Genomic DNA, 13,241 nt, shown 5'->3' on the forward strand with positions numbered 1-13,241 from the left:
ATCTAAGGACTTTACACTGGGAAGAAGCAATCCAAGAAACAAAGGGTGGTGCAGCCAATAGGAAATTGGCTGAAGAATGTTATTTCCTGTGGAAATCTACACGTTTACAGCATATGATACTACCAGAAGATGTCAAAGCCATGCTCACTGAACTTCGAAAGGAGGTTCGCCTACTTTTACTAACAAATGGAGACCGCCAGACCCAAAGGGAGAAGATAGAGGCTTGTGCCTGCCAGTCCTATTTCGATGCTATCGTTGTAGGTGGAGAGCAGAAAGAAGAGAAACCATCACCTTCCATATTTTATTACTGCTGTAATCTCCTTGGAGTACAGCCTGACGACTGTGTGATGGTTGGTGACACATTAGAAACCGATATACAAGGAGGCCTTAATGCAGGGCTAAAAGCAACAGTCTGGATAAATAAAAATGGAATAATGCCACTGAAGTCATCCCCCATGCCACATTATATAGTTTCTTCTGTGCTAGAGTTACCTGCTGTTTTACAAAGTATAGACTGTACAGTTAGTACGTCAGCTTAAAGCACATAAAAGGGCATGATTATGTATTTTAGGGTCAAATTACAGAGTTTGAACTAAGAAAAGTTAAGGCATTCCATATATTATGACCCAGTTCTAAGAATAATTTTACTTAAGATTCAGTGGCCAACCAACCATTGACTGGTATTTATATCTGGAAATCCAGAGTACATTAATTAATACAAGTTACTTTTAGTAGTATAATCCAGAAAACTTGAGGAAATATATTATTTGTTAAATCCGTGACTTGAGGTTTTTAAAGAATTATTTTATTAATCATTTAGTATCTTGGATCCATGAAGATACCACGCAAGATAGTTTATACGTGGCTGCACAAATACAAGTTTTATGTTCTGTCTTAAAAATAGATATATTTTAAAAATAGATATTCCAGAAAATATATATTAGAGATTTATTAGAATAACCAAATCTGGTTAATAGTATATAGTACTAAGTCACATGTCAATTACGGCATTCCATGGTGAAATTATTTTGCATATTTTCTTTTTTAAAACATATACCATATTTTTGCCTACTTTGAATTACATACATTCTTTTATGAATCTAATTTTTCTGCATGACCTTTTTCTGGGGGTTTAGGCAGGGGTACAATTTTCCTATGGTGTATACACAACAAATAGATTCCTGTAGTAAAAAAGCTTAAAATCAGCATGTGGTGCTTTTTTTCTATGATATTTTAACAACTTTCCAGAGTGTACTTGTAGGTTCTTACTAGTCTTTACCTCTTACGGAAGTATTTTTACAATCTTTTCCCAGGTACACAATGGGGTTAAGGGGATTAGACTGTCTTGCTGAGGATAAGTACAAGCCACATGGTACCAAGTCATTTTCCTTCTGTGGATACTTCAGAGGTGGATTGCCTTGGTGCAGCCTAACCTTGCAGCTCGCCTGTAAATTCTTTACAGACTTGAACAGTTTTACCCATATGATGAAAATGAGGAGAAAACTATGTTTTGCTATGAAATAATTCCAGGGTGCCATTGTAATATAACTTAAAGGGCTCTTGGTGTTACGATCTGCCTTAAGTTCCTTTTTTCAAATTTTAGGAAATGTATCCTTGTTTTACAATTTCTATATTGAATTCATTGTTCACTTTGGGCTTATTAATTAATGATTAAGGCATCTTGCAACTATAAAACTTTTTCTAGGCCATTAAGCTAGACTGTCTCATGACTTCAGTCAAACTTAGAGTAAAATGGTTTATTAAGGAGAAATGAAAGAATGAGTTGGGTTGGTTTTGGGCAGGTTTTTGTTTTAACCTTTGTATAAGAAACTACTAATGTAAAATATTAGACTTTTAAGATATGTATAGCTATGACTCATTTAAATACCCTATGATTATGATACTTACATTCTAGATTATGCCTATCTATAACATTTGTTTAGCCATTCATTTCCTGTCTACTGCCAAAAAATTATTCTCTGCCATTGTGCAAGTGTCCTGTTGTGTTTACTTCTCACTCTTAATATTTAAAACTGTGATTGTGCCCTTGACTGTCCAATAGTGAACAGGGTGTGTTTGTGTATAGTTCCGTATGACCTTGATTATATTTTAGCTATTTAAAAAATATTAAATTGGAAGATCTTGACAGAAAAATAATTATATGCATGATTTCTTTAATAAATTAATGTGTGATGCTGAGGGTTTGTCCTTTTAGCTATCCCACAGGATGGATATACGCTAACTGGAGAAAGTTCATTGCCTCTAGATCATAGTGACAGGGTTCAGAAAGATAGTTTTTAGGATGTCAAGTGAGCAGTTCTTCAGCAAAAGTTATGGGGGTAGGGGAGAGTTAAAGAATTGTTTCCTTGTCCTCCCTCTTTGTATTCTTTCTATATAGTGCACTAATGCAGTATTACATTCCATTTGCATCTTTCCTTAGAGAAAAACCTGGTAGTTTTCTGCCTTCCAAATGGAAGGTTATAAAAGATATTAAGAAATCTTGGAATAGACATATGATTTTATTAACAATGTTTTTATTTTAGAATAATGTTCTTCAAGATTTAAAAAAAAATGATGTAACAGGGGTGCCTACAGCTCAGTTGGTTAAGCATCTGACTTCAGCTCAGGTCATGATCTCATGGTCCATGAGTTTAAGCCCTGCATTGGGCTCTGTGCTGACAGCTAGGAGCCTGGAGCCTGCTTCGGATTGTGTTTTCCTCTCCTTCTGCCCCTTCCTCGTTTGCACTCTGTCTCTCTCTGTCAAAAATAAATAAACAACAATTAAAAAAACACCTTTATTTTTAAAAAATGATGTAACAATAGTGTCCTGTCAGCTTTATTTTTTTCAGTTTCTCCAAGGTGGTATGTTCTACAAAGCCCTAAATTCTCAATTGTCTGAAGTCTCTCCCAAGCACTAAGTTATAGAGGAAAGCCAGGAGTAGACACAAATGGACACCGCACCTGGATACTAACAGAAACCTGGATGTTTTCTAATTCCATATACACATCTAACCCACTGGTACACAAACATTTTAGATCTGGTAGTAGCAGGATCCAGTGGCTGCTCAGTAAGTATTGTAGGAAAGGTTTTTTATAGTTACAGAGGTACTTGGTTTAGTGCTTTCGAACTTCCTACAAAAGAAATGGTTTACATCACCATTCATTAAGTACATTTATAGTGAACATTTTAGTATATATTAAATAGTTTTATATACTTAAAACTGAGGCAGGTTTTATAAAAACCTACATGATCAGTTTTTTTCACTCCATCTCTTTAACTTAGGGAGTATATTCATATTTGAACAATTACAATGTATGATACACAAGCCAAAAGAATAAAATCGTTAATGGCAAAGTCTCCTCTCTTTCCCAGAGGCCTACCACTCCTATAGGCCACTGCTGTCAGCAACTTCCTATGTATCTGCACATACAGGTAAGTATGACTATACAGAATTCCTTTTTTTTTTTAAGTTTATTTTTGAGAGAGCAAGAGAGAGCATGCACACGCATGAGTTGAGGAGGAGCAGAGAGAGGGAGAGAAAATCCCAAGCAGACTAGGTACTGTCAATGTGGAGCCTAATACAGGCCTCAATACCACAAACAACCATGAGAATATGAAATCAAGGGTTGGATACTTAACTGACTGAGCCACTGAGGAGTCCCTAGAATTCCTTTAAGTTAAGCAGGATTTTTATTTCTGTTTTTCAGTTTTAGAAAAATATGCTCTTGCTAAGATACCGATTGAAAAAGAGCATCCTGAAGCTTCTGTTTAAATCATTTGTACTAGGAACATACACCTTTATGGTCTCTGCCATCCACTATCCTTCTTGTTAAAATCATCAGTAAAAGTGATGGTTCCATTGACTTTCACTGTGCCTTCATTCACTTTTAGGGGAAGGTCAGCACAACTATGGAGTGAGCCCTTGCTCCTGCTCCACTCTAATTTCCCTCCGCTGCATGTCACTGTCCTTGTGATTCCCTTTGCCTCTTATGTTCGATTTCCTAGTTTTTTTTTTAATTTTTATTTTTGAGAGCGTGAGCAGGGAAGGGACAGACAGAGAGGGAGATACAGAATCTGAAGCAGGCTCCAGGCTCTGAGCTAGCTGTCAGCACAGAGCCCGACACGGGGCTCAAACCCATGAACTGTGAGATCATGACCTGAACCGAAGCCGAAGACTTAGCCAACTGAGCCAACCAGGCGCCCCGGATTTCCTGGTTTTGTCTTGTGTGTTCCCATGTTTAATTTATGTGAGAGGTAAAATGTTTAAGATTCTAGGTGTCTGAAAATGCCTTTATTCTCTTCTATTACTGATAAGTTTAACACCATGCAGTTGGATATCATTTTCATTCGGAATTTCAAAGGCATTGCTCTGTGGTCTTCTAGCAGCCATATTTATGTGACCAGTTTTCTTCTCTCTTAAAGCTCTTAGACCTGTGGTTTCCCCCCAGTGGTCCATGATGATGTATCTTGGTGATGGTCCATTTTTACCGTATATGCTTGGCACTCTGAATCCTGCTGATCAAAATCTTAATGTTCTGCTGTCTTGGAAAATGTAATTACTTCACTGAAAGTTGCTTCCCCACTGTTTTTTCTTGCTTTCTTTTTCTGGAACTCTTACTGTTCAGATGATGGACCTCCTCTACTGACCTGCTTTGTTTAATCTTTTCTACTACTTTTCCATCTGTAATTTTGTTCCACTGCTGGGAAGGTTTCTTCAACGTTATCTTCCAGACGTATTGATATTTTCTTTTTAACACTTTTTGTTTTGAATGGAATATTGTCTCTCAGAAAGTTAAGTGTTTGAAGAATCCATAGAATCCACTATTCCAAGTTGCTCTAGTCTGGGGTGTTTTTTTGTTTTTGTTTTGTTTTTGTTTTTTGTTTTTTGATCTATTTGTTCACATTAAAGGCTTTCCTTTATTCCTGGAAAGACTTTGGTATTCATGGATAAGAGAGGAGGGATGAAAGTGCAGATTGGAAGCTCTGTCCAAGTGGGTGGGGCTTGTCAACTTTGAGGCTCTTTCACTGTAGGGTATCTGGGTAGGTTGTTAGTTGGAGAACCCCTAAGATCAGTGTCTTAAGCCCTTTCCTATTGGTTGGTATGGCTTCCTAGAAAAGAATTGCTCAAGTCTTCTGACTGAAGGGGAGAAGTCTGAGGTCAGCACCTAGGAATTGAGTGGAGAGGAAGTGGGAGGTGGTATTCATATAGTCACTTCATATCTGTTTCTGGTTGCACTTGAGTCCAATTATATGTGCTATCCCCCAGTTTAGACACCCTCTGCTTTACTCTCCAGAGAAACAACATTTCTGTCAAGTTAGGACTTCAGGGTGGTATGGGGGCAGGGATTGTATTCTGAACACTTTTTACCCCATCCTCCTTAACCACCCCTTACCCTTCTTTAGGCTTGAGGTATCTGGTAGTACTGGTGCCATAGGAGGAACCTACTATGTACCTCATGGTTTCTCACTGTTGGTCCAAACTCAGCTTTCCTGAGTTTGCCACTTGTCTACATGTTTCCCAGCTTCCAAAATTTTGTTATGATGCCTATTTTCCTGGTGTGTGTGTGTGTGTGTGTGTGTGTGTGTGTGTGTGTGTTTAGATTCCTTTACTATGGTTTACTTGGGTTTGGGTAGAAACAATATTACGTGTATATTTCCTTTTATAGCCTTAATATGGAAGATGTCCTATTTTGTGTTTAATATAGGGCAAGACTACAAAACCAATCCCATACCCCATACTCACTACCAACAACTTAAGAAATGCTGTTCATTTGAGATTTACAGCATGCCTACAGCATTTTTCTTCCTTTTTGTTTTGAATCATATATGCAGCTTATTTCTTAAGATCTCTTCCCCAACTCCCATTTTCTCTATATTCTTGTATATGACATCCTTTGGCTTGTCTCTCATGATGGGTGGGTGTCATTCTGTGTTCCTGACTCTTCAACATTGCTTGGACATAGATACTTGTTTCAATTGACAACTCTGTTCCTAGGATCACATCTAAGTTATAGTCTCCTAGATTTCTTTGTAATTAGGGGCACCTAGGTGGCTCAGTCAGTTAAGCATCCAACTTCAGTCAGTTAGTTGAGTGTCCGACTTCAGCTCAGATCATGATCTCACAGTTCATGGGTTCAAGCCCCGCATCAGGCTCTGTGCTGACAGCTCAGAGCCTGGAGCCTGCTTCTGATTCTGTGTGTGTGTGTCTCTCTCTGCCCTTCCCCTGCTTATGATCTGTCTCTCTCTCTCAAAAATAAATGTTAAAAAAATTTAATTACATTTTATTATAGTTTATTGGTGTATATCACCTATATTCCACTTGCTGAGTTCCTAATAATGAGAAACATATGTTTAATCTTTTCACATATCTCCCAAGCTTGAAATCTGTGCTTCAAGACTTAATAACCATAAGATACACTTTGAAAATCAGACATACAGTGCTTCACTGAGTGTCTACTGATAAATGGGACTATTCTCCCCTGGAAACAACTCTGTTGTTATATTTAAGTCCTTGGAATGAGCAAATTTTGTGGGAATTTGGTGGGTTGAGCCCTCCCTCTAAGAACAGTAAACAACATGGAGCCAATGTAAGCACAGTGAGTGCGCCCCACACTGAGGCTGGTGAGATGACTTATTCTGTGAGAACCTAGCCACACTCAGTCCCACTCTTTCCAGGGCCACCAAATCTAATGCTTGCCCCCACACACTAATGGCCCCCAGTAAAGTGTGAGACATCGTGGCAGGTTAAAGAAAATTCAAGGATCACATTTGGAATACCAACAGATATAAAAACTAAGGGATTTAATAGGAGACACATCTAACCAGTGTGCCAGACAATGACACTGGGATTTAATCAGGAAATTTTTCTGCTACCTATTGTTCCTTTAATATTGACATAGGTGGGAGACAGCGTGGATGAAGAGTAATGAAAACTCCATGCTTTTTCTGTTTATTCCTTGGAAATAGTCCTATGATCACTTTAATTCACAGATACAATATGGATTCAGATGTGCACAGGGTCCAGCCTCCCAGGATAGTGCATACTTCAACTTTTGTTCAAGCACAGGACTGCCCAGTCTGCCTGTCCCCTTCCCATAAGGCCTGGGTTTGCTAATTGGAGCCTCCCTATGTTTTTCTTCTGCACTCATCTCCTCATGAGCAGAGGGGAGGTGTGGGAGGGTGGACAGGGAGGTTCTCACTTGGCTGGAGCCTGCTGCTGTCCTAATATTGGTCCACAGCCTGCAAGGCCAACAGGCTTTCATCCCCGACTACCTTGCAGGAACTTCGGGGCTTTTCAGAGTCTCTACTAGACTTCTGCAGCTGCTACTTCTGGGCCCCTTCTCCAGTAGCCTGCCCCTGTGGTTTGGCTTCTCTGACAGACCTCTCCACCACTGATGTTCACCAATGACATCCCCTTCCTCTCACAGGCAGTGCTCCTGGGAAGGGCTCTAACTGGTTCCAGGTCAGCCTCTCTCCTGTGTCCTTGCTGCACCATCAGTGAGAAGCAGGTTATACCCACAATCCTCCACTGCCACTGGCTCTCCTACCACAGCCCCTTGAACTTGAAAGATTTCTGCAGTAAATGTGTGTGTCATTCTCTTCTGAGCTGTACCACTGCATCTCACTCTCTAGGTTTGAGGTTAAGGGGTAGTTCCCCTACCAATCTCAAAAGGGATGAGACTCAAGCTGCAGAATCTCTCTCCACAGAAACTCCATAAATTCCCTTCTACCTCCAGTTCTACTTTCTCTACTCTTATATTTAAGAAATGGGTGGGGAATCTCAAAAGTCAGGAAACAAGAGCTGAACTGACTGTCTTTTCTCTAACTACCTTGGACACTCTACCAGGGCTCCTCTTACAAAGTTTGGTATCTGATGTCTTCTGCTTAGCTCACAGCTTCAATTTTGACATCCTAGTACCAAAGCAAGGAGTACGATGCAAAATTGATGAACACTTCATAGAAGAATATCAGATAAGGGAGCTACTGTGCAGTGGCCATGAAACTTAAGCAGTGTATTGAAGGAAATAAAATATCTGGGTAAAGAAGGGAGAGAACATTTGCAGAGAGAGAATTCAGTTTAACAGAAATTTAGGGGACCCTTACTTAGTGCCAGGCAGTGAGTGTTCAGCAATCAGGAGGAGTTCATGGTCTGCAAAAAAGGAAAGTAATCAGCCTCGTTGGAGAAAGGAGTCTGAGTAGGGATAGTATGAAATGAAATTTGGACAGGTAGGATGGGCAGTCAAAAGCAGGCCCTGAATATGAGGCTTGGGATATGGAGAAAATTGTCATCAACATGGTAGAAAAGGAAGTGGTGAGGCTTATGTATATGTGTTTTTGGATTTGTGTGTATGTGTGTAATGGGGTGGGTGAGTATGTATGGAGATGAAGGAGGTAGATAATGGAGTGAAAGTATATGTATGTGAGTGCATATAGAAGTGTGTATGTGAAGAAGGTTGTGTATGTAGTGTATGTGTGCATATCGGTAGAAGGTGTGTGTGTGTGTGTGTGTGTGTGTGTGTGTGTGTGTGTGTGCATAGCATAGTGAGGTCTCTGGTGGGGAGCAATGTATAGTGTTGTGTGGGTGAGTGTACATGGGTTTCTGTTTAAGTGTGTGTGCATGTGAGTAGGTTGTGTGCATATGTATATACAGGTAATGAGGTGTGTAACTGTGTGTGTAGGGGGTTTGTGTGTATGTAGTGGGATTGTATGTAAATAGAGTTTGTGTAGGGGTGTGTATGTGTGAGTACTATGTGTGCTGAGTACTGTGGTATACATATGTGAAGTTGTATGTAATGGGGTGCTCATTAGTAATGTGTGTGTGTGTGTGTGTGTGTGTGATTGGTGTGTGTGTGATTGATGGGTGTTTGTGAGTAGTGAGGGATATATTTAGTGGAAGACATCCAGTGTAGTTATGTGTGAGTGGTTGGGTATGAGTGTAGTGGGGTCCTGTGTGTGAGAAGTTGGGATTGCATGTATAGGTGTGAGTAGTGAGTACGCATGTGCTTAATATGGTGTCTGTAGTGGGATTGTTGTGGAGTGTGTAGGTGGTGTAGCATATGCCTATTGGGGTATGCATCTGTGCATAGTGGGTGTGTGTGTGAGTGGTTGGGTGTTAGTATGTGCAATGCTATTGCATTTATAGGGTACTTGTGTGTAGTATTGGCCAAATAAGAACAATGTGAAAAACTGACAACTTTAATTAAAACATGCCTGGGTGAGAGAAAGACAGAGAGGGACCAAGAAAGGTTGAGAATCTCGTTTGAGATGTGGACCAATTGTTTCTCTGCCACTGCTTTCCTCCAAATCACCAAAGCTCCTTCTTAGAGGAGTTCCTGTCCTTTTTCTCTGATTCCTCTGGCTGGTCAGTTGGCAGCCACAAGTAAGCCCAGCTGTGCAGGCTGGATTCTTTGGACAATTTAAGACTCAGAGGCTTTATCTTGGGATTCCCATCTGGAATGCCCAGGGGGCCAGACCCACCTGAGGATGAGCTAAGGGGGCCAGTGCCAAGGCATAGAAGTGAGTGAACTGTGGCAAACCAAGTAGGGGTGACCCACAGGAAAGCCCCTGTCATGAAGCCAAGCAAAACAGGTCTGAGTCAAAACCATGAGGCTTCTGCGCTGTGAACTCAGCACATTCCACTTCTGTTGAGTGAACTTCTAAAAGGGTGAATGTGATAAAGCCATAGAGAAAGAGAAAATGAGTCTATGGAAAGGATGAGAAAGAAAAGGAAGTGAGTACATAAGGGGAAGGACAGTGAGGGGCCTGCAGGTGAGGAGTGCTGTGGACTAAATTGTATCCCACCCCCCAAATTCATATGTTGATGCATTTGAAGATACTGTCTTTAAATGAGTAACTAAGGTTAAATGAGGTTGAAAGCATGGGGCCCTTATCCAGTAGAACTGGTGTCCTTACAAGAAGAGGAAGAGACACCAGGGATGCACACACAAAGGGAAGGACATGTGAAGGCACAGGGAGAAAATTGCATTCAGCAAGCCAAGGAGAAGTTTCTCTCAAGGGACACCAAACCTGCCAAACCTTGACTGGGTCTCCAGCTCCAGAATTGTGAGACAATATAAATCTCTGTTACTGGAACCACCTAGTCTGTTGTGTTTTGTTATGGCAGCCTGAGAAAAGAGGAAATAGCTGTGATGCCTTTGCAAGACTTGGTTCTATTTTATCATTTAGCCAACAAATATTTGAGCAGTATAAACACACACACACACACACACACACACACACACACACACACCCCACATGTTAACTATTGTGTATGTATGTGTAGTGGGGTGCCTTAGGCACTGGGTCTACATCAGGGAAATAAATGGGCCCAGCCCTGATATCATGGAACTCACAGGCTCAAAAGATGGGTGATACTTCATGGAACCTCTCAGTATATACACTTCGCTATTAAAGCCCCTGTGGATCAATAGTATTGCAGGCTCCCAGTGATTCTTGCCTCAAAAAATAGTCCAAAGGCCCTGGGCTGCTTTTGGATGTTTTGTCCAGAGGACCCTTGGGCTTGGTTTTTCACACTATTGGGTACAATAAAAATCCTCCTCAGGGGCCAGAACCAACTCTGGATTCTGGGCCCATCAAGAGCCTTGATCACAGGCAATCACATAAGTTCTTAAAAGAAAATTTTACTCCAAATCGGGAAATTCTAGGATCAAAACAAAAACAAACAAAATCCCATAGCAAGATTATTTTTTCCCTCATTTCTCAGTTACCTCTTATACTTTTTCTCTATAGAGTCATTTGCTGAAAGAACAGAATTCAACTCAGTAAATTTTAAAGATCTTATTGCATTTATTTGGTGATTCATGAATTTGGTGACATTCAACCTAGCAGAGAGAAAGGAGTTTCACAGAGCTGTGTAAGGTGAGAGATTTTTCTAGATTTTTACTAAGAAGTTATACTAGGCATATGCTGGTTGGTTAAGGCAGGGTTACTTTCCTTATCTGGAACAAATGGACATCTTAGAGCCAAGTCAGGTAACTTATGTTGAGCAGACAAGCAATGACTGGCTGATTTAAGCTTTCCTTTTCTGGAAGAGCCCAGCATAGAAATTTAGTGACGTTTTGGTTTGCTGACATGAGGTTTACCATGAATGACTCTGCCTTGGGTCTAATCTGGTTACTTTAACAATTCTCCCCTTTTGAAAAGACTCTACGATTACTGAGAGGTGTGATCAAATGTTAAGGTTAAAAGGGAAAGGTTCAGATGAGGAAGGAGTAGGGCAACCCTAAGTGCCTCCTCTCCCAAAGAGCTAAATATCAAATCATTCTGAATACACAAGAAATCAATTGAAAGTCTTAGAAAACCACGCAGCCATCTATCAACAGAAAAAATGAACTTTGGAAACTTTTCTTTCTTTAAAAATTTTTTGTTTACATTTATTTATTTTTGAGATACAGAGAGTGAACAAGGGAGGAGCAGAGAGAAGGAGACACAGAATCTGAAGAGGCTCCAGGCTCTGAGCTAGCTGTCTGCCCAGAGCCTGATGCAGGGCTAGAACTCACAAACCATGAGATCATGACCTGAGCTGAAGTCAGACGCTCAACCGACTGAGCCACCCAGACGCCCCTTTGGAAACTTTTCTTAACAAGGAGACCAACACATCTAGGATCTACCTTCCTTTATTATTTTCTTAATTAAAATTTTTTAAAATATTTATTTTTGAGAAAGAGAAAGACACAGAGTGCAAGCAGGAGAAGGGCAGAGAGAGGGAGACAGAATCGGAAGCAGGCTCTAGGCTCTGAGCTGTCAGCAAAGAGCCTGATGCAGAAATTGGACTCACAAACTGTGAGATTAATACCTGAGCCAAAGGTGGACGCTTAACCGACTGAGCCACCGAGGTACCCCAATTTTTTTCAATTTTTCATTTTAATTTCATTTTTTTCTCCCCATCCAAAATGACAAGACAGAGGAATTCACCCAAAAGAAAGAACAGGAGGAAATGACAGCTAGAAATTTAATCAATATTATAAAAATAAGATGTCTGAACTAGAATTTAAAATAACCTCAACATCACTCATCATCAGGGAAATACAAATCAAAACCACATTGAGGGGGGCCTGAGTGGCTCAGTCAGTTAAGCGTCTGGCTTCAGCTCAGGTCATGATCTCACAGTTCGTGGGTTCAAGCCCCGCGTCGGGCTCTGTGCTGACAGCTAGCTCAGAGCCTGGAGCCTGCTTCTGGTTCTGTGTCTCCTTCTCTCTCTGACCCTCCCCTGCTCGCACTGTCTTTGTCACTCAAAAATAAATAAAAGCCATAAAAAAAAAACCCACATTGAGATACCACCTCACGCCAGAGTGGCTAAAATGAACAAATCAAGAGACTATAGATGCTGGCGAGGATGTGGAGAGATGGGCACCCTCCTACACTGTTGGTGGGAATGTAAACTGGTGCAACTGCTCTGGAAAACAGTGTGGAGGTTCCTCAAAAGCTATCCATAGAACTCCCTTATGACCCAGCAATAGCACTGCTAGAGATTTACCCAAGGGATAGAGAAATGCTGATGCATAGGGGCAGATGTACCCCAATGTTCATAGCAGTATTGTCAACAATAGCCAAATCATGGAAAGAGCCTAAATGTCCATCAACTGATGAGTGGAACAAGAAGATGTAGTATATATACACAATGGAGTATTACATGGCAATGAGAATGAAATATGGCCATTTGTTGCCAAGTGGGCGGACCTTGAGGGTGTCATGCTAAGCGAAATAAGTCAGGCATAGAAGGACAGATACCATATGTTTGCACTCATAGGTCTAACAGGAGAACAGGAGAAACCTGATGGAGGACCATGGGGAGGGGAAGAGGGAAAGAGAGTTGGAGAGAGAGAGGGACGCAAAACCTGAGAGAATATTGAATACTGAAAGGGAACCGAGCGTTGAAGGGGGAGGGGGAGGGGGGAAAGAGGTGGAAGTAATGGAGGAGGGCACTTATGGGGAAGAGCACTGGGGTGTTATATGGAAACCAATTTGACAATAAACTACTAAAAAATAAAAAAGAAAAGAAAAGAAAAAAACAATTATGAGGAGTCTAGCAGAGCTTGACAAAAGCATAGAACACATTAGAGATCACTTGTTGTAGAGATAAAAGAGATAAAATCTATTCAGGCTGAATTAAAAATGCTGTAACTGAGATGTAAATCTGAATGGAGTCCACAACATTGAGGATGGACCAAGCAGAGGAACAGAACAAAGAAACAGAGCTGGTTCTTTGAAAGAATTAATA

At 40.7% G+C, this 13,241-nt stretch overlaps 1 protein-coding gene across 1 annotated transcript in view; it reads left to right on the forward strand.

Annotated features, from left to right (window-relative positions):
• The window catches only part of NANP (N-acetylneuraminic acid phosphatase), a 19,548-nt gene extending 17,391 nt beyond the window's left edge, over positions 1-2,157 (forward strand). Inside the window, exon 4 of the mRNA XM_029917907.1 lies at positions 8-2,157. Within this exon, the coding sequence (XP_029773767.1) occupies positions 8-539 (532 nt within the window). The 3' untranslated portion in view covers positions 540-2,157. The remainder of the gene's footprint in view (positions 1-7) is intronic.
• Positions 2,158-13,241: the final 11,084 nt, after the last annotated feature.

The sequence above is a fragment of the Suricata suricatta genome, chromosome 12 (genome assembly GCF_006229205.1).
Source record: "Suricata suricatta isolate VVHF042 chromosome 12, meerkat_22Aug2017_6uvM2_HiC, whole genome shotgun sequence".
In the NCBI taxonomy this organism is placed as follows: Eukaryota; Metazoa; Chordata; class Mammalia; order Carnivora; family Herpestidae; genus Suricata; species Suricata suricatta.